General features: G+C 67.5%; 7 protein-coding genes across 7 annotated transcripts; 4 read left to right on the forward strand and 3 right to left on the reverse strand.

The window, feature by feature from the left end:
* Positions 1-2,611: 2,611 nt before the first annotated feature.
* On the forward strand, positions 2,612-5,901 carry MICPUN_79594 (predicted protein; the record flags this gene model as incomplete). Its single annotated transcript, XM_002500434.1, has 3 exons — positions 2,612-3,757; positions 4,077-4,585; positions 5,040-5,901. 3 exons carry the CDS (start codon positions 2,612-2,614, stop codon positions 5,899-5,901), a joined length of 2,517 nt encoding a protein of 838 aa, XP_002500480.1.
* Positions 5,902-6,053: 152 nt separating this feature from the next.
* MICPUN_56867 (predicted protein) lies at positions 6,054-9,842 on the reverse strand (the record flags this gene model as incomplete). The annotated part of the gene is made up of 1 exon (XM_002500861.1): positions 6,054-9,842. The coding sequence occupies one exon, from the start codon at positions 9,840-9,842 to the stop codon at positions 6,054-6,056; it is 3,789 nt and encodes a 1,262-aa protein (XP_002500907.1).
* Positions 9,843-10,321: 479 nt separating this feature from the next.
* MICPUN_99418 (predicted protein) lies at positions 10,322-11,560 on the forward strand (the record flags this gene model as incomplete). Its single annotated transcript, XM_002500435.1, has 1 exon — positions 10,322-11,560. The coding sequence occupies one exon, from the start codon at positions 10,322-10,324 to the stop codon at positions 11,558-11,560; it is 1,239 nt and encodes a 412-aa protein (XP_002500481.1).
* Positions 11,561-13,192: 1,632 nt separating this feature from the next.
* MICPUN_79438 (predicted protein) lies at positions 13,193-14,776 on the forward strand (the record flags this gene model as incomplete). Its single annotated transcript, XM_002500436.1, has 1 exon — positions 13,193-14,776. The coding sequence occupies one exon, from the start codon at positions 13,193-13,195 to the stop codon at positions 14,774-14,776; it is 1,584 nt and encodes a 527-aa protein (XP_002500482.1).
* Positions 14,777-14,789: 13 nt separating this feature from the next.
* On the reverse strand, positions 14,790-16,466 carry MICPUN_107903 (predicted protein). The gene has a single exon (XM_002500862.1). It carries the CDS (start codon positions 16,446-16,448, stop codon positions 14,880-14,882), a length of 1,569 nt encoding a protein of 522 aa, XP_002500908.1. The 5' UTR covers positions 16,449-16,466; the 3' UTR covers positions 14,790-14,879.
* A 1,161-nt stretch (positions 16,467-17,627) lies between these two features.
* Positions 17,628-18,755, forward strand: MICPUN_56871 (predicted protein; the record flags this gene model as incomplete). The annotated part of the gene is made up of 1 exon (XM_002500437.1): positions 17,628-18,755. One exon carries the CDS (start codon positions 17,628-17,630, stop codon positions 18,753-18,755), a length of 1,128 nt encoding a protein of 375 aa, XP_002500483.1.
* Positions 18,756-18,948: 193 nt separating this feature from the next.
* On the reverse strand, positions 18,949-20,106 carry MICPUN_56872 (predicted protein; the record flags this gene model as incomplete). The annotated part of the gene is made up of 1 exon (XM_002500863.1): positions 18,949-20,106. One exon carries the CDS (start codon positions 20,104-20,106, stop codon positions 18,949-18,951), a length of 1,158 nt encoding a protein of 385 aa, XP_002500909.1.
* Position 20,107: the final 1 nt, after the last annotated feature.

The following is a 20,107-nucleotide window of genomic DNA, read 5'->3' on the forward strand; positions in this document are numbered from 1 at the left end:
GTGACGGTTGTTGACGGGGGCGCCGTAGTTGCCAAATCCGCCTCTGCGTCCGCCGCCCCGCCTGCCGTCGCCCTGCTGGTCGGGCGGCAGGCCCTTGTGCCCCCAGCGATCGTCGCCGCCGCGGCCGCCGCGACCGCCGCGACCGCCGCCGCCGGGGGGACCGTTCCACTGGGGACCGCCGCGGCCGCCTCTGCGCCCGCCGCCTCCCATCATCCCGGGCGGGGGGGTGAACCCGATGAGGGGCCAGTAGTCGACGTCGTCGGGCGCCTCGAGATCCGCGGGCGCCCGCTGGCACTGCGGGCCCTTCTCGAAAGCCCTGAGGAAGTCCTCGGTGTACACGCACTTGCCGCTGCCCGGGGTGGCGGTTCCCGCGGCGGGTCCGCCCTCGCCGGGCGGCGTCCAGTCGGACATGTCCACGGGTTCCTCCTCCGCCGCGGGAGCCGCCTCGCCCTCCTCGGCATCCTCCTCCTCCTTCTCGGCGGGCGGGGGACCGGCCGGCGGCGCCGGCGGGGCGACGGCCGGCGCGGGCGCCTTCGCGGGCGCCTTCTCCTCGACGGAGAGCCCCTTCATCGCGTCTTCGAGGTCAGCCGAAGGCGGTGGCGCGGCCGGCTTGGGCGGCGGCGCGGCGGCAACCGCGGGCCTCTGCTGGCCCATCGACCCGGGCCTGCTGGTGTTGGGCGAGGGCACGGGCCTTTGCGCGCCGGGCGGCATCGGCGGGCTCATGGCCGCCTGAGCCATCGTGGCTGCCATGGCGTGCACGTGCGCTTGAGCCTCCATGCTCGCGGCGAGCGCGGCGCGGGAATCCGCCTCGGGCGAGCTCGCCGTCATCCCGAGGCCCGCCGCGGACATCGCGCCGGGCGGAAAGGCGGGAGGGTACGGGGGCGTGCGCGCGGCGGCACCGGCGACTGCGGTCGCCAGCGGCGGCGTCGGGGGCTCGGGCTTCTTCTCGGGCTCGGGCTTCTTCTCGATCTTGACCTCCTCCTTGGTGTTGGGGTCGACGATGCGAATGGCGCTGGATTTTTTAACCGGCGGGGGCGCCGCGGGGGACGCGGGCGGGGCCATGGGCCTCGCGCCCATCGCACCCTGCGGTGGGTACGGGACGTTTGGTCCGCGCGGCATGTACGCGGCGGGCATGCCCATCGCGGGCATGTAGCCCATCGGCGAGCCCATCGCGGGCATGCCGCGGCCCATGGCCATAGCCATCTGTCCCATCTGCGCCATGTTAGGGGGCATCGCGGGGGGCATCCCGCCGGGGGGCATGGAGCCACCGCTCATGCGCCTCTCGCGGACCATGTGGGGCTCGGGGGCCTGGCGTGAATCGGGGTGCGGGGAGGGCGGAGGTCAGCGGCGGCGCGGGAAGCGGTGAGGTGAGGTGCGCGAAAATGACGGCAGAGGAGGATTGGGTTTTCTCGCTCGCGGCTCCCCGCCGGGGTTCGAGCGCGCTCCGCGCCGCGGTCGCGCGCGGCGTCCGCCTCGCGCGGACGACGCGTCGCGCGCGTTACCCGCGGGGTCGCGCGCGACCGCGGCTCCCTGTCGAGACGTAAAATGCGCGGGGAACGGGCACGGGCGCTCACCTGACCGCCGCCCGACAGGACGTTCGCACCCACGGTTCCGAACTTGAACTGAGGCGGCGCCTCACCGCCGGCCGCGGGGTTGGCGGGCACCCTCGGGGGAGGAACGCCCGCGGGGGGTCCTCCCGCTACGCCGTTGCTATTTCCTGTCGTCGTCGCATCGTGGGGAATGGCGGGACGAGGTCAGGGCGGGGTCCGGGGGCGGCGCGGGCGTGGGGTCACGCGGCGGGTCGCGGCGGCCGATAATCTACACAGAGATCGGCGCCTCGAGGGGGGCGAGGCGAGCAATCGCGCGGGAGGAACGGCTCGCGACGGACGCACCTGACATGTTCTCGGCTCGCGCACGAAGTCCAGGAGCTTAACCGTTACGTCCGGAGTCGCTCTGCGCGGGGCGGGAGGGACGGGACGGGCGTCAGCGGGCGTCGTTCGGGGGTCGGCGCGTCGGAGGCTCGACGCGACGGGGCGGATTTTCCCGCTGCAGAGCAGAGAGACGGCGGCGATCGCGTGTTTTTGCCGGAGCGGCTCACCTCGACCGGATCCGGCGGCCAGTCACTCACGCGAGTGTGCACGACGCGAGTTTAGCTCGCCCGCTCGATGTGTGTTAGGTGGTGGATGATGTTTCGAGTCGTGTGGGGCCGATAGGCGGAGGCCGATAGGCAGAGTGGCGCCACCCGCGCCGTTCGCTCGCAACCAAATTCTTCGCAGGCTCCGTTTGCGCTTTTCCCAACCTCGGGAGATTCCAACCACGAGTGACTTGCTTGACTGCCCACGAGACCAATCCGTGACTGCCCCGCGGTGGCGAAAACCCAAAAAACAGGGTTTGCCCGTGGGTCACCTCTTCGCCAGCCTGCGCCTCATACGATGCGGAGGAAAAGCGTTAACGTGGACGTGGCTGGAAAGCGGCGCCCGGCGAGGGTAATCCGCCACACGGCTGGACACGACCTCTGCCGAGCGTCTCGTCCTCACCGTCCGTGTATCATCCGCCCCGCCTTCTCTCCTCGACGCGAACGACCGAGATGGCCATGAGGTCGAGCTGCGCGATGCGCGCCCGCGCGCCGCGCATCGGCGCCGCGAGGTCCGCGGGAGTCCAGCCGTGCCCGCGCGTCGTCGCCCCGAACGGCCGCCGGCGCCCGGTGCGTTGCGCCGCGGCGGGCGCCCCGGACGACCCGTACGCGGCGCTGGACAGGACCCCAAAGACGCTCACCTTACGAATCGGCGAGAGCGAGGTCACCGTCGAGACCGGTCGCATCGGCCGCCAGGCCAACGGCGCGGTCATGGTCACCGAGGGCGAGACTGTGATTTACGCCACCATCTGCGCGGGGCGCGACGTCACCGCCGACGGGGGCTTCGTCCCGCTGACCGTCAACTACCAGGAGCGGTACAGCGCGGTCGGCCGGACCGCGGGCGGCTACCGCAAGCGCGACGGCGGCGTGCGCGAGAACGAGACCCTCATCGGGCGACTCGTGGACCGACCGCTCCGTCCGATGATCCCAAAGGGGTGGGCCTACGACACGCAGATCCTCGAGTGGGTGCTCTCGTACGACGGCGCACGAAGCACGGACGCGCTCGCCATCACCGCCGCCAGCTGTGCCGCGGCAATCTCGGACGTCCCGCTCAAGAAACCCATCGCCGGCGTGCGCGTGGGTTTGTTACCGGGAGAGACGGAGCCCCTCATCAATCCCACGTGCGAGCAGATGGAGCGTTCGAGGCTGGACCTCGTCCTCGCCGGCACCGAGGACGCGGTGATGATGATCGAGGGGTTCGGCGATTTCCTCACCACGCAGGAGATGCTCTACGCCATCGAGAAGGGCCACGAGGCGGTGGCGAACGCGTGCAGGGACATCGACGCCTGGGCCAAGGACGTCGGCCGAGTCAAGAACGAAGCCGCCGTCCTCGTCGCGCCCGAGGGGGTCGACGACGCGGTGCGGGCGCTCGTCGGCGCGGAGCTCGCGGAGGCGATGGCGATCAGCGTGAAGCAGACGCGCGGCGCCGCAGTGGAGGGCATCCGCGCCAGGGCGATCGAGTCATTGGCGGGCGGCGACGACGCGAAGTTCACGGTAAGCGCGGTTCGACGTCCCGCTCAAAGTTTGCGTTTTGCGTTTTGCGCTTTGCTCCTCTTTTCCCTCTTCCCCCCGGGGCCCCGGGCTTTTTCGCGTCCGTTCGTCCGTCTCCCCCCCCCGGCACTCGTCGCGCTCTACGAAGGGCCCCCACCGTTCCATCCGTGGATTTAATCGTCGGCGGACGGCCCAACTGCGAGCGCGTACATCAACGACCCGCGAGTACCTCGAACGCACGCTCGGCCCACCCCGGGGTCGCACCCGGGCACTTCCGACGTCGTCGCTTTGCACGTACGCGACAACCGCGATCCGTCCCCGTCGCCTCGTTCGGGACTCCCATCGTCCGGGGCCCCGATCGACGTGTACCACCTCGGCCCGACCGGTTTAAACTCTCGCTCAAAAGCCCGCGCTGATGAGCTCTCTCTGATGTTTCATTAATTTGTCGCAGGAAAATGACGTGAGGCTCGCGTGCGGTCGGTGCGAGTCGAACGCGCTGCGCTCCATGATCCGCGCGAACGGCGTGCGGCAAGACGGGCGCGACACCAAGACGGTCCGCCCCATCACCTGCTCCGGCGGCCTCCTCCCGAGAACTCACGGGTCCTCCCTGTTCACCCGCGGGGAGACCCAGGCGATCGCGGCGGCGACTTTGGGGGGAGCGACGGATGCGCAGAAGGTTGACGGCCTCGGCAACGACAAGGACAGGAGGTTTTACCTCCACTACTTCTTCCCGCCGTCCTCGGTGGGCGAGACCGGTCGCGTGGGAGCGGCCAGTCGCAGGGAGGTGGGCCACGGGAACCTCGCGGAGAGGGCGCTCATGCCGGTCATCCCCCCGTACGACGATTTCCCCTTCACCGTGAGGCTGGAGTCCACAATCACGGAGAGCAACGGGAGCTCGTCGATGGCGACGGTGTGCGCCGGGTCGCTCGCGCTGCAAGACGCGGGGGTGCCAATCACACGGTGAGAGTCGTCCCCGCATCACGCTCGACTGCGCCTGGCCCCCGTTCTCTTCGTCCTCTCTCTCCACTCGTCGCTCTCTCTTTCTTTCTTTCGCCCGCGTCGCGTCGAACAGACCGAGCCCGGTCCTTAAGAACGCTTTCCGTTTAGCTCGCCTCGGCGGGTATGGAAAGAGATCGAGTCATAACCGGGCGATATTTACGCGGCATCTCGTCGAGTTATCGACGGGAACGCCGCCGGGTTCCGTCGCGTGTGAATTCGGAGCGCTCGGCCGGGACGTCCGCGTCGCCGTCAACCGTTGCCCTCTCTCACGCGACGTCCGAAGATTCTCTCGTTTGGATTCTTTTCCCCCTCTGACGCTTGGCCCAGCGTTCGCGGCCCCTCCACCTTCCGTCCGAATGAATCCTCGCGCTCACGAACCAACCCTCGGATTGCTGTTCAACCCTCCGATTCGCAGGAAAGTTGCGGGCATCGCCATGGGTCTCATCCTCGGCGACGAGTCCGCGGGCGAAGCTCCCGTGATCCTCACCGACATCCTCGGAAGCGAGGACGCCCTGGGAGATATGGACTTCAAGGTGGCGGGCGACGGCGACGGCATCTCCGCTTTTCAGATGGACATCAAGGTCGAGGGCATCACCCTCGCCGTGCTGCGCGAGGCGTTGGAATCGGCTCGCGTCGGCCTGGTTCACATCCTCGGCGAGATGGACAAGGCGGACCCGGCTCCCGCGGGCCGGATGAGCGCGTACGCTCCGCAGGTTGAGGTGGTCGAGGTGCCCACGAAGTACATCGGCAAGGTGATCGGGAAAGGCGGCGAGCAGATCAAGGCCATCTGCGAGCAGACCAAGATCGACACCATCGACATCAACGAGGAGGGAGTCGTCACCCTCACCGGTTCCTTTGGCTGCGACATGCCCAAGGCGGTGGAGATCATCAGGAGCCTCACCGTCGAGCCCGAGGTTGGCAAGACGTACAGGAACGCGAGGGTGACCAAGGTTCTCGATTTCGGCGCCTTCGTCGAGATCCTCCCCGGCGTCGAGGGTCTGTGCCACGTCAGCGAACTGGACGTCACGCGCGTGGCGAACGTCCGCGACGTCGTCGAGGAGGGTCAGACGATTGACGTGAAGCTGCTGGAGACGAACGAGCGCGGGCAGTTCAAGCTGAGCAGGCGCGCGGTGCTGCTCGACGAGGGCGGGGAGAAGGTCAGGCGGGAGCTGGCCGAGGCGAAGGTCGCCGCCGGCGGTGACGACGCCGACGACGCGCCGGGACGGGGAAGACCGCCGCCGAAGGCGAGACGCGGGCGAAGCCGCCTCCGGGAGTGAGAGGGTTTGGGGCCGAGGGCGACGATTTGCCGCGTCGTCTCGATTGCTGTGCCGGTAGACTACTGTCTTGCGAACGAGTTGCGATTCTTTTCTTGTCATCAGATTCATTTTGAAACCTCGCTCGACGTCGGATCGTCTCGGCGCGTCGTCGCCTAACGCCGCTTTCCAATCTTTTTCAACTTTTTCATCATCGCCTCTCGTTGCGTGCCCGGCTTATACTTGGACGCCACCGACTTGGACGGACTGGGCTTCGGGGCGAGCTCTTCCGTCTCGCCCGTCTCCTCATCCTTCGGGTGGACCTCGCGAGCCCCCTCCGCCGGAGCCGGTCCCGGTGCCTGTCCCGACGCCTTCTTCTTCTCCTGCCTAACCCTGCTTGCAGCTCCTGGGTTACCGCGCGTGCCCTTGATGAACTCAACCTCGTCGCGCGCGTCCAGATTGAAGTCGGAGTCGGCCTTGTCCATCTTTTTGAGTTTGTGCTCCCGCATTTCGTCGTTCGCGCCCGCGTTCTTGCCGGACTTGACGCAGTCCTCGCAGAACCAATCCTCCTCCGCCTCGATCATGATTTCGAGCTCCTCGTCGGAGATGTTGACGCACGAGTTGTGAAACGGTCGATCGCACCCGTCGCAGAGCATCTCGTTCTGGTCTTTGATGCCGCATAGGACGCAGGGGCCGTGATCGATCTCCTCCTCCTCCTCCTCCTCCTCCTGCTCTTCTTCAATCTCAACGACCTCGGACTTTTCCTTCATCTCGATGATCTCTTTGAGGCTCTTGTGTTTCTTCACATACCCATCGGCGACTCCCAGGAGCGGGGCTTCCTTGCCGCCGCCCTTGGGCTGCTTGGATATCTCCCCGGACTTACGCTTCTTTGGCTCGGGCTTTTTGACGGACTTCCCCTCGGACTCCTCCGCCGGGGCGGCGGCTGCGAGCGTGGCGGCGGCTGCGGGCGGGGCGGCGGCTGCGGGCGGGGCGGCTGCGGGATTGCCCTGCCTCGTGAGCACGAACCTGAGGAGCCGCGTCGCGACCGCATCCTCGAGCTCGCCGACCTCGATGTTCCCGTCCTTGATAGCCGTCGGCTGGAACTTCTCGACAAGTCTCGTGGCGCCCTCGATTGCCTTCTCCGCGGAGCTCGACCAGCGGAGCTCGACCAGCCGCTCGAACAGTCGCCTCCGCGCGTCGTCGTCGTGCTTCGGGTGGACGTAATCCTTGTGGAAAGGACACATCTTGCAAGACTTGAAGTGGTCCACGGCGCGTATGCCCCACTGGCTGCACTGCTGGCAGTTGCGAACCTGTTTCTTACGCTTGGCCTCCTCGTCGCTCCGGCGCTTCTCGTCCTCGGCAGTCGGTCTCTTGGGCTCCGCCGCCATGGCCGCGATCGGCGCGTCGTCGGAGTCGTCCGAGTCCGTTCCCAATCCGTCCACATCCCCCGCGGTCGCGGTCTTGACCTCGGTCTTTGCCTTCACGGGTCGTTTTCCCTTTGCTTCCAACGGCGTCGCCGCGAGACTTTCGTAAGTTATCGCCGCGAGAGCGTCGTCCATCCGGGCCCGATTCACCTTAGCCTCGGCCTCCTTCAACAACCGCGTCTGCTCCTTAAACTTAGCCTCGGTCTCCTGCAACAACCGCCTCTGCTCCTCAACCTTCGCCTCGGTCTCCTGCAACAACCGCCTCTGCTCCTCGGCCCTGGCCCTCTCTTCCTCCTTCAACTTAGCCTGGGCCTCCTCCAACCACCGCCTCTGCTTCTCCTCCTCCCTGACCCTCTCCTCCTCCCTGGCCCTCTCCTCCTCAGCCTTGGCCCTCTCCTCCTCCTCAGCCTTCGCCTTGGCCTCCGCGTCCCGCCTCCGCTGCGCCTCCTCGGCGTTGGATTTGGACCGGCCCAAGGACTTGAGCACCGCGTTCAGGCTCGACCCGGCGCCAGCCGCCGCCCTCGCGGCGCCCCCCTGCCTCACGATCGTCGCCGTGTTGTCCTCCGCCCACGACGCCATGAGCGGCGCGAGGATCTCGCCCGCGTCCGGTCTCTCGCCCCCCGGTCGCAGCGGATCGCCCCGGTCGCAGCGCTGCGCCCATCGCGTCCACTGCTGAGAAAATTTAAACCGCACCTCGTTCAGCATGCTCTGCACCATCCCCATCACCCCGCCCTTCCCCGCCACCTCGCTCTGGAGTCCCGGGCCGGTGTCGGTGTTGTACGGCATGAACGGCGCGATCGCGAGGATGTTCTTCTGCGCCCGACGCTCCCAGACGTTCGTCCTATCGTCGACGATGACGCTCAGCTCCGGAACGTGCGTCGCGCCCCTGGTCGCGTGCGCCAACGATTTCTTCTCCCCGCGCCCGTGCTCGACGCACACGATCCGTTTGTGAAGCGCGTGGACGTCGTTCAGGGGAAGCAGGGCGCCGCGCGGGTCCAACAGGCGCCACATCTCGTGCGCGTACTGCCGCTCGGACATGGTGCACACGAAAGCCTTGCACTTGGGCCGCCGCGGGCGATGCGCGGGATTTTCCTTGTTCACGCCCCTGACGGCGTTCGGAGCCTGAGCCTGGGACGCCTCGCCGGTGAGGTAGGCGTACAGGTCGTTCCACCCCGGTCGCACGTGGACGATCATGCTGGTGTCTACGTTCTTCGGGTCGATCCTGGTGAACACCATCTCCCCGCCCCGAACGTGCGGGGACTTGACGCGGATGACGGGTCTGGCGACGGTGACGGGCGAGGGACCGTACCGTTCCTCGTCGAGTACCAGCACCGGCTCCATCTTCGCCCGCACCGTCTGCGTCGTCCCGGTGGCGCTCCCCGGCACCGGCATCTTGACGCAGTCCCCGTCGCGAAACTGCGTCAGCAGCTCGGCGTCGCGTCGCAGCCGCCGGCGGTCCTCGTCGCGACGCGCCGCGAGCTCCTTGGCGTCGCGAGTCGCGGCTCTCGCGTCGCCGCCCACCGCGCCGGGGACGCCAGCTGTGTTTTTCCCGGGGTCTCCCCGTCCGCCGCCGCCCCACCCGCTCGTCGCGGCGTCGTCGGCACCCCCGTCGGCACCCCCGTCGGCACCCCCATCGGCACCCGCGTCCTCGGCGTCCAGCTCCCTCGCGCGGCGCTCCATGGCGCGAAGCGTAAACGCCTGCAGGAGCGTCTCGTCGAGGTCGAAGACGACCATGAGCTGCTTGTGCAGCAGGGGCTCGAGCGCCACCGCGGGGGCGTTGGGTTGAACCTCGAACGCGAGAAACTGCGGCTCTCGCGCGTCCGCCTTGTCGCCGTCGTCGTTCGTCGTGGGAGCGGCTTCGTCGTTCGTCGTCAAGGCGGCTTCGTCGGCGCCGTTTGATCCCACGGCGTCGCCAGCTGTGTCGCCAGCCGTGTCGGCGGGATGGACCCAGACCGCCGCGAGGTGCACCTCGCGCCTGCGCCCCGTGGCGGGATCGTCGAGGAACATCACCGCGGATTTCTGCTCGGCGCGCATCTCCCGATGGAGCTTGGTGAGGCCCTCCTTGTTGCGTCTGCGAGCGTCCGAGTCACCCGGTTGAGAGAGGACCGGATGCGAGAAGGCGAGGCGCATGCACGGCCCGCGCGCCCCCGCGAGGAGGTGCAGGGCGGCGAGGATCTCCTTATCGAGCCCGTGGTTCGCGTTGAGCTTGGCTCTCCACCAACCGACCACGTTCATGCCCTTCTTCGCCGCCGCGTGCAGCCCGTCGTCGTCCGGCTGGTCCTCATCGTCGCTGACGGATTCTTCCCGCTCCGAGCTTTTGCGCTGCTTCTCCGGACGCGCGCCGGTGGAGGCGTCCTCTTCGTTTCCGTTGTTTTTTCCTTTTCCGCCCACCCCGTGCTCGGGGTCGCGGCGGTCGGTCGTCCCGTCACCCGCTGCCGCGCGCTCGACCGCCGGCGGATCGATGGGGACGGCCGTCACCGCGAGCGATGTAAGCTCGGGGCGATCGCTCACCGACAGCGTAGCCTCGAACGAGCCCGCCATCGTCGCCGCGACGATGCGCAACAACGAAAAAAGCTATGCGAGCCAGTCAGCAGCGGGTCAGCCCGGGGTCAAAACCGAGGTTTTTCACCCAACCCAATCTGGTGGGGTTGGCTTGTGGCCCACGGGGGGGTGCCCTCCTCCCGGTGCGCCGCCGACGCGCGATCGTCGCGAGAACCCGACGGAACGCGAGGTTATCGACCTAAACCCACGCACGGCCCCGCGCCGACCGGAGCGAGACCCTCCCGACGTCTCCCACGGCGGCTCCAAGCTCTGAGCACACCGCCCGGATGGCCTCGGCTTGCGACTCGCGCCAAGGTGACTGCGCAGGTTCGAATGATGGCACCGTCGCAAGATTCGCGTTGGAAAAATGGAAAAATTCGTTTTTTTTCGGTCGGACAGCCTGTCGACAGCCGACCGGATACGGACCTTTATCCGGCGCGACACGCGCGGGACCGCACTTGTCAGCGGGCGCGGGAGCCATGTCGATCGCGTCCGGGGTCGCGTCCGTGCCCGTCGGTGTCCCGCATGCGACGCCGAGACGCGGCGGACCCCGAAACGCGACCGCGAAGCCCCACATCCCGCGTCGTCCTCGCCTCGACGCGCCATCCGCATGGGCGGAGACGTCCCCGTCGGCGCCCTCGTCCGCCTCCTCCGCGACCGCTTCCGACGCCCGCGACGACCTTCCGGTCCGCGTGTACATCGAGCACACCGACGCGTACCAAGTCGTCTATCACAGCAACTATTTCAAGTTCCTGTGGCGCGCCAGGGAGGCGTACGTGTTCGGAGGAGGCTTGGCCTCGGCGCTGCGCCATCGCACCGGCGCACCCTTCGACCCGACCGCCGCCGGTTGGGATCACCTCGACGTCGTCGCCATCGACGACTGCGTGTTCGCCAGGAGCGCGGTGCTCGGCGACGACCTCCTCGTGCGCACATCCCTGCGAGGCATCGGCGAAACGACGCTGGCGATGCGACAGGAGGTGGTGTTTGCGGATGGCGGCGAGCTCGCCTTTGCGGCGACAGCTGTGGTGGCGCCGGCTTCGGCGACGGGAGCGACGACGATTCCGCGCGAGATTCGCGGGTGGCGGGCGGGGGACGAGGACGGGATCGACGGGGTCGACGTGGGGACGGGGTACGAGGACCCCGCGTGGCTCGCGCGGGCGTCGGCGTCGGCGTCGGTCGAGGACGCGGGGGACTGTTCCGAGGATGACGAAGAAGCGAACGAGGATCCCGAAGCGAGGGTATCGTCGATCGCGACGAAGACGCGGGTGACGCTGTTCGAGTCGGAGCTGAGCCTCGGGCGCGCCAGGGGGGCGTCGGACGCGGACGTCCTTCGATGGTTCGAGCGCGACCGCACGGAGGCTATCGGTGGATCAAGCGCCCTGAGCGCCCTGAAGGAGAACGACGGGGTCGCGGTGGTGGTGAGCTCGATGGATGGATTTCGGTGTCGCCCCGGTAACGTCGTCGGATCCGCGGGGATCGGCGCGGGCGGCGCGAGCGGCGGTCGGAACGTGCGCCCCGCGGTCGCGTCGGCGCGGTCGACGATCGAGATGCGTCGTCGGAACATCCAGGTGGCGTTCATCCAGCGTCTGTTCGACGAAGCCGGCGCGTGCGTGGCGAGGGCCGAGGTTGTGTGCACGTGCGTGACTCGCGACGGCGGCAAGCCGACGCGTTGTCCGGCGGCGTTGGCCGAGAAGTTCGAGGCGATGAGACGCGGGTGAGGTCACGGGGGTTGCCGAGTGGGGTGCCGAGTGATAGCCGTAGCCGCGGTCCCTTCGAACGCGGCGGGACGAGTAATGTGACTCCCGCGCGTCAACCAGACTGCCAGATTTTCTACCAGACGGCGTGACGCGCGAAAAACTGTCGCGATATTATCCTCGGGCGGCTGATCGTGTCGTGCAGAGCGGGAGCGCACCTCGTGGTGCTCCGCGATGGCGCCGTCGAGAGCGCAGAAGGATGACGTCGTCCATATGGGCGGCAAGACGCTGAAGCGGGTCATGGACAACGAAACGAGGCAGTGGGTCTACCGCCCCGTGGACGAGAGCTCCGGGAAGGTGATCTCGAAGGAGGCTTTCGAAGCCATGAAGCGCAAGGAGGCCAAGGCTCGGTGGGAGAGCGATCCCAAGCGCCAGGCGGAGCAGGATAAGAAGTGGGCCGCGCAGCAGCGCTCGGAAATCCGCGGGGCGCGCATCGCCGAGTCCAAGCAGATGAAGAAGCAGGAGCACGTCCGCAAGCTCAAGAGCGGGTTGGTCGAGCCCTCGCGGCCTCGGCGCAAGGAGATCGCGAACGTCCCGGTGCCGAAGGTCCTCGCGGACCTCCGCGAAGAGATGCGCGTCGCCGTCGCGAACGGCATGGACAAGCGCAACCCGGGGCAGTTCGCGTTCATCAAGACCGCGCTGGACGCCGAGGAGGTCAAGCACGACCACGCGGTAAAGGCGGCGAGGGAGATCGCCTACGCGAAGGAACGCAAGAAGCGCGGGGTCAAGGGAGCGGCGTGGGGGTCGAGCGACGAGGGGGAGGACGCGAGCGACGACGACGGCGGCGGGAACGGCATCCCGCGGAGGGGTTCGCTCGCGGACCTGGACGACCCGGACTACCGGCGAGGTCCCGCGCCTCCACCCGCCGCAGCCGCCCCCGCCGCGAACGGCGCAGATGGGGGGGGGAAAGGGAGGAAGAAGAAGGAACCCTCCGACGGCGCGGCGCGTTCGGCGGGCGGGGCGCCGAACGGCGGTGGACAGGGCGCCGGACGACGGCGGCCGAACGCGCGCCCGCCCGCCACCGTGCCCGCGCCCAGGCCGGGGGCCGCGCCGGCGCCCAAAACCGGCGGCACAGCTGACGGAGACGACGCCGGTACCTCGGTTGACGACGTCGCTGGAAAGTTGGCTCGAGTGGACGTGCGCGACACAGCTGGCGGGGGCGGCGGCGCGGCTGGCCGGGGTAGGGGCGGCGGCGGCGGGGGCGGGGGCCGGGGCCGGGGCAAGGGTCGGGGCAGGGGCGGGGGTAGGGGCGGAGGCGGCGGCCGAGGGGGGCGAGGGGGAAGGGGAGCGCCGTCTCAGAGCTTGTTCGACCCCGACGCGTGAGCACTTTTGGTGCTCAAGTGACATCGTCTGGACGAGACATAATAGCGAATTTTGCTTCCAATCGATTGGTGAGTCAGCATCGGGCTCGGGACAGATCGCTCCGCGCCCCGCATGCAAGGCGCCGCGCAAGCCGCAGCCACCGCCGATCGACCCGCGGCACCCGCCAAGCGACCCGCGGCACCCACCCCGCACAACACCCCTTCCGCGAACAAGTCAGCGCGCCGTGCGATTGTCAAATCCAGCTCCCTGAGAGCGAACGCGTCCGGATCCGCCATGGCCCCTAAGCTCGTCGGCGCGATCGACCAGGGCACCACGTCCACGCGGTTCATCCTCTACCGCGTCGTCGGCGATGGCGTCCTCCAGCCTCTGGCATCGCACCAGATGGAGCACAAGCAGATCTACCCCAAGCCCGGCTGGTGCGAGCACGATCCGGAGGAGATCTACGCCAACACCCTGACGTGCATCGCGAGCGCCCTCGAGGCGGTGCCGGGGGGCGCGACCGCGTCCGACGTGGCGTGCGTGGGCATCACCAACCAGCGCGAGACCACCGTGGCGTGGTCTAAGCGCACGGGAAAGCCGCTGCACAACGCGGTGGTGTGGCTGGACATGCGAACCTCTGACCTGTGCGAGTCCCTCACGAGCGAGGTCATGGGCGGCGACAAGGATGCGTTTCGCGAAGTCTGCGGACTCCCCATCAGCACCTACTTCTCCGGGGTGAAGATGCGCTGGCTCCTCGATAATTGCGACGCCGTCAAGGCCGCCGCGGCGGAGAACGACCTCGCCTTCGGGACCATCGACAGCTGGCTGCTGCACAGGCTCACGGGTTCGGCCGGGACGCACGTCACCGACGCCACCAACGCGTCGCGGACCATGCTCATGGACCTCCGCACCCAGACTTGGCACGAGCCCACGGCGGTGAAACTGGGCGTGCCGATGCACTCCCTGCCACGCATCGTGTCGTGCGCGGAGGAGTACGGAGTCATCACCGAGGGCGCCCTGAAGGGGGTCAAGCTCACGGGGTGCCTCGGCGATCAGCACGCGGCGACGCTGGGCCAGAGATGCGACGCGGGGCGCGCCAAGAACACGTACGGCACGGGTTGCTTCATGCTCCTCAACACCGGCGGAAACGTCGTGGAATCCAAACACGGGCTGCTGACCACGATGGCGTGGCGGCTGGGTAAGGACGCGACGCCGGCGTACGCGCTGGAGGGCAGCGTCGCCATCGCCGGCGCCGGGGTCCAGTGGCTGAGGGATAACCTCGGGTTGATACGATCCGCGGCGGACGTCGAGCCGCTCGCCGCCTCCGTCCCCGACGCGGGTGGCGTGTACTTCGTGCCCGCGTTCTCCGGCCTGTTCGCGCCCAGGTGGAGACCCGACGCGCGGGGCGTGTGCGTGGGGCTGACGCAGTTCACCACGAAGGCGCACCTCGCGCGAGCGCTCCTCGAGGCGATCTGCTTTCAGACGGTTGACGTCCTCGAGGCTATGCGAAAGGACGCGAGCGACCTCGACATGACCGCGCTTCACGTCGACGGGGGAGCCACCGCGAACGGGTTGATGATGCAGACCCAGGCGGATCTGCTCGGGCTGAGGGTGTTCCGCCCGGCGAACGTGGAGACGACCGCGATGGGCGCGGCGCTCGCGGCGGGTGTCGGCGCCGGGCTCTTTTCGGAGAGAGCCGTCTTTGAGGATACACCCGCCGACGAGTCAATCGCCGACGCGGAGTGGCTGAGGGACGAGATGGCGAATCGAGCGTACTTCGAACCCGCGATCGGGGAGGACGAGAGGGCGAGGCGGTACGCGGGCTGGTGCGACGCGGTGGAGCGAAGCCTCAACCTGGCGCCGCAGCAGGGCAAGTGAACATCGTCGCACTCATAATTACGAATCAACTCGTTACAACTCATATTTATATATTCGTGGGCGTCGTCTGCTCGTCTCGTCCGCGTTCGGATACCTCGCGTCGTCAATGTGCCAGGAGAGCCAACGCCGCGATGACGCCGAAGAGCGTCGACCGGAATGTCGAAACCCCGGGACTCCCGGCGTAAGGCGGCAAAGGCGGCGCGGGGGGCGGCCACGGCGCCTTGGGCGGCGACGGGGGCGGAAAAGGCGCCGGCGGCGGCGGAATCATCTTCGGGCGCGTGACGCATTTGCTGCTCTGCCCGTTCAATGTCGGTCCCCCGTCGCACACGTTCTCGAAAATCTCGTATGTCTCGTTGGTTCCGTTCGTCGTCCGAGTCACCGTCGTCGAGGAGCCGCACGGAAACCCAGGCAACGCGCCGTAGTTGGACAGGGTCCAATAAGTCGACTGAGAAACCGAGTTGGCATCGTCGAAGCATACGAAACCGTTGTCGCAGGAGGTGGAGTCGAACAACCACAACTTCTTGCCACCATAGCTTTTGCCCGCGGCCTGACTCGCCGATTTGCCCCCATACAGTAGGCCATCACTGCGAACTTGGGTTATGCTCGTGCACACGTGGTTACGGTTCGCGCAGTGCTTCCCCAGACAAGCGCCCACGTCCCCGTTGGAATCCTCGCACCCCCGACCAATCTCCTTGTGCAGGTCCATCGGGCACGTGGACTCGACGCCGTCGCACTTTTCCTCGATGTCGCACAGACCGTCAACGGGCCTGCACGTGTGACCCGCCGCGCGCGTCGAGCACGTGCTCGGGTCGCAGCATCCTCGATCCCCGAGGCCCGCCGAGCACTTCGCACCCGCCACCAGCTTGCACGTCTTCCCGTCGCAGCAGGGGTCGGGGTGCATTCCCGCGGTGCAATCCGAGCCGCCGCAGTCGCACTCCTCGCCGTCCTCCACCACCATGTTGCCGCACACCGCGTGGTCTCCCTTGGCCAGGCAGAAATACTCGTCACCCTCGAGCGCCGCGGCGAACTTGTCCACGCTGCACTGCGACCAACTGTCAAATTCATCGGTGGAGCTCGACGAGGCTGCCATGATGTACCCAGTCTTGTCGCACCTGGTGGTGTCGACGCCGCCCTCCTTCACCCCATCGTGCGGAAATCCTAATTTGTGGCCAATCTCGTGCGCCACCGTCGTCGCGTCCGACGCCAGCTTCTCTTTCCGCACCATCGATATGCCGGTGGAGGCCATGGAGCAACAGTTCAGCTTGTCCTGGCACACGCCGTTGAGTTGCTCGCAGAAGCAAAACCCAGGTTTTAGCTTCTGGCCCCCGACATCCCAACCGCAATAGTAATCGCTGCATATGCTCACGCCCGTGTCGCCAATCTGGTTCGCCAGTCCGACAGTCTCCCCGTCGAAATCGTGACCGCTGAAGAGGTGTGCGGAATCGTGCGACGGCAGGTCATCGTACAGTTTTGTTCGCCAGTTTGTAAATGCGTCGAGAAGCTTGAGTGAAACCGCCTCCCCGTCTGCCTGGATCGGGACTTCATCTTTCCACGGGTCCTTAGCATCGTACAGGCGCTTGACCACGATCGTCACGGGCGTCTTGATGTCCTTCCTGAACAGCAGATTCACCAGGTTGACCACGTGAAGCGTCTCCTCGTGAAGCGTCTTCATCGTCGCGTACTGCTCGATTCGTTTCAAGTCGTTGACGACGATCATCTCCACGTAAAGCTCCTGCGCGCCAGTCTGCAGCAGTCTGCGCCCGCCGCGCCCGCCCACCTCGTCGCCGCCCGTCTTCACGGCCGTCGTGAACTCCCGCGGCAGCGCGTGCGTGCCCCCCGCGTCGAGCACCTTCGTCGTCGGCCTCGTCGCGTCAACCACGTCTCGCGCCATGAGACGAGCGCTCGGTCTGAAATCGTCGCGCTCATCCTCGCGGCGGAACGCGATGAACGACGCCGCGATGTGCCCCGTCCCGTCCCCGACGTCGGCGGCGTCCGGCGCGGAGTGCTCTCCGGGCAGGTGCAAGTGCGCGGGCTCGATCGAGAGGCTCGTGCCGTCGACGCCGAGGATCTGGCCCCTCAGCCCGTCGCAGATGGACAGCGCCGCGTGCCCCTCGTGTTCGCCCCCGGCGCCGACGATCACGCCCTGGTAGTGGCAGTGATCGGTGAGCGACGTCGTGGATTCCGTGCGGGTCACCGAACCGTCCGCATCCACGACGTACTCGCCGTATTCGGGATGCAGGAGAGCGTCGTGCCGCTGAGCCTCGAGTCGATACTCGCGCCCGAACGCGACGAGCTTGGCGGAGAACGAGGCGGGATGGCGCGACGCGTCCACCGCGGACACCTCGAACGCGCGTGAAATCTCGTAGCGGTGCAGGTGATGCACGACCGAATCCGACGGGATCTCCGAAGCGACGCACATCGGCGAGAGGACTGCGAACGGAGGGAGCGGGGGGGGGGCAACGTCAGAGGGCATTCGCGGAGGGGGCGAGAATGCGGGTTCGATTCGCCGGATTTAAAAAGGGCAACAACGGGCGCGGAGACCCACCGGCAAGCAACACTGCCGCGAGCATCGCCGCGGTACGCGATGACATCACACTCCGCTGTGGTAGGGACGAGCGCATGGCCCTAGCGTTCATCTCACGCGGCGCGCGGTGCGCAGTGCCCCGACGTTCAACACAGGAACAAACTGACGTCTCACAAGGTTGTCAAAATCTTCGTCAGCTGGTCTGCTTGGGTCCCACGTGTTTCCCACGTTTTCGGCCCGTAGATCGGGGCATCCTGTCCCAAATCCGGCTGCCCAGGGGTCACGAACGGTGGGCGTCGAGCCGCAGAACCACGCGGTGCGGTGGGCATGTTGGCGTGGATCGGCGCGAGGAAGAACCGCGCGCACCGCGGCGGCGCGTCGACTCTCGCAGCCAGGTACGATCTCGCCGTTCGGGCGAGCACGAGCGCGCGGGGGGCAAAGCACGAGCGCGACGAGGACCAGCTGGCGTGCGAGGACGAGGAACTTCGCCCCTCGGTCAGACGGAAGGCGTCCGCCGCGCTCGCTTCGTCAAAGCCCGCGGCGACCTCGCTGGATGTCCTCGACCTGCACGTGCTGTGCCACCTGATGGAGTGCGAGCGCGAGTCGTCGCGCGAGAAGGACAAGGACGACGAAGCGAGGGCCGCTCTCAAGCCCGCCGAGGCGTCCCGACGCGCGAGCCGCTCGCCCTGCGTGAAGCGTGCCCGAGAGGAGTCGGGTGACGGAGACGACGACATGGAGCTCGCGCTGGAAGGTCTCGCGCTGTCGCCCTCGCCTCCTTCGCCGTTTGGGCCCACGCAAGGGCGCCCGCACACCGCATCCTCGCCGTGCAGCCCGCCCGAGCAGCTCAGGACGCCCGGCGCTTTCACGCTTCCGTCTCCCCCTCGGAAAAAAATAAAGCCGGGGCTCGCTCCTTCCCTTGCGCCGTTCGCATCCTCACCCGGGCGCTCCTGGACCACGCTCGGTCTCGACGCGGGACTGGGTTCCATCCTCGGCGCTCGCCGAACGAGGCCCAAGGCCTGCCGCAGCCTCGACTTCTCGCTCCCGACCCTCTCGGAGAGCGCGGGCGCCGAGCGAGGAACACAGCTGTCGAGCCAGGACGAAGGGAGCTTCGACGAGAAGGACGCGATCGACGTGGTGATGTCGCACAAGTACGGTCGACCTGAGGATGTCATGGACGCAGACGAAACCGACGACGCCGCCGCCGACGACGACGAGGAGGCGGATGCGACGGATGCGATGGAAGAAGATGCGGAGAACCGACGCCTCCGCGCCGTGAGCCTCGTCGACGTCGACACCCGAGGCGGCGGCGTCAGACAATCGGCGCGCGTGGACAGGGGCGCGCTGATGGAGGTCATGTCCGCGGTCGGGGGCGGTCGTACGAACGCGTCGATCGGTGCGGTGCCGTGGCGCGTGATGAAGCTGATGCAGATCGAGGAGGAGATCTTCATCATCTGAAGGAGGTGACACAGCTGTCGACACGCTTTGTCGACGACGTTACGCGCGACGGGACACGAAACGCTCGTTCGGACGGTAGCCGTCCTCGTGAACCTCAAATCACACGTGATGAGGGGCATACACACATAACTTTTACACGAAACTAACTTTTAGTTACTCTCGACGCCACGAGCGTCGTTTTAATCGGCGGCGGTTACACGTCGAGAAGCCGCCGGGTCCCGCGTTGTTCCCGGGCGCCGTTCCCCCCCCCCGCCGCCGGCCTCACCTCCGCCGTCTGCGCGTGATGCCGGATGAACATGTCGTTGACCGTGTTGATCATCGCCTGCTCCCGACGTCGCCTGAAGACGTACACCGCCCTCGCGATCAGGAGCAGCGGCAGCATGAACCCCAGCAGTCTGAAGATGAAAACCGGATAGGAATCGCGACCCGCGTCCGAGGACGCCGCGACGATCGCCACGATGATGTACAGCACGAGAAACACGCACAGCGTCGACACCACGATCCGGGCCCAGAAGCTGAGCTGGTGGTTCACGATGGCCCGGTCGAGGTCGTAGTTCTGGTCGCCGACAGGTTGGAGCCCGAGCCCGCCGCCGCCGCCGCTCGCGCCGCGTAGCTCGCCCATGCTCACCGCCTGGGGCCGCCCCGAGGAGTCTATGACCACGACCCTCATGCTCTCGTTGAACTGCCTGTCCTCCACGCCGTTGTTCTCGCGTTGGCGCTGTCGCATGGCGGCCTCGGCCTCGAGCATGGAGTTGAGGTTGATGACGGCGTAGTCCATCGCCGTCGTGGGCGGCCTGCCGTAGGCGACTTGGAAGTTGGCCGTCTGCGCGGCGAGGCGCTCCGACGCCTCCTGCGCGTCCGCCTGCTCGCGTTCGCGCACGCGCCTCGTCCGCTTACCCGCGTCGATGAAGTACTGGGGAAACGTGCTGTGGCACAGCTCGCACTTCGTCACCCCGGTCTCGCGACACCACCTCGCCAGGCACTCGGGGTGCACGTGGCCCATGGTGCCCTGGCACCTGCACGGCTTGCAGAACGGGGTGTGATCCATGAGGCATATCCTGCACTCGCTACCCTCTTTGACGTTGTGAATCAGCTCGAGCCCCGACCGGAAGGATATCGTGCCGGGCGTGGCGGGGTCGCCGCTTCCCCCGCCGGAATTGTCATAATCGTCGAGATCTCTCCCCTCCTCCCCGGAATCCCCCCTCCCTCGGGCCCGTTCGCCAGGGCTCACGCTCTCCACCACCGGCCCCGGCGGCGGATCCCGTCGTCGCGTCGCGATGTCCGGAGACTCCGAGTCCGAGTCCCCGGGCACGTAACCCGGCGGCGATGAGGGCGGCTCGCGCTCCGCCATC

This window comes from Micromonas commoda, chromosome 3, assembly GCF_000090985.2.
Source record: "Micromonas commoda chromosome 3, complete sequence".
Classification (NCBI taxonomy): domain Eukaryota; kingdom Viridiplantae; phylum Chlorophyta; class Mamiellophyceae; order Mamiellales; family Mamiellaceae; genus Micromonas; species Micromonas commoda.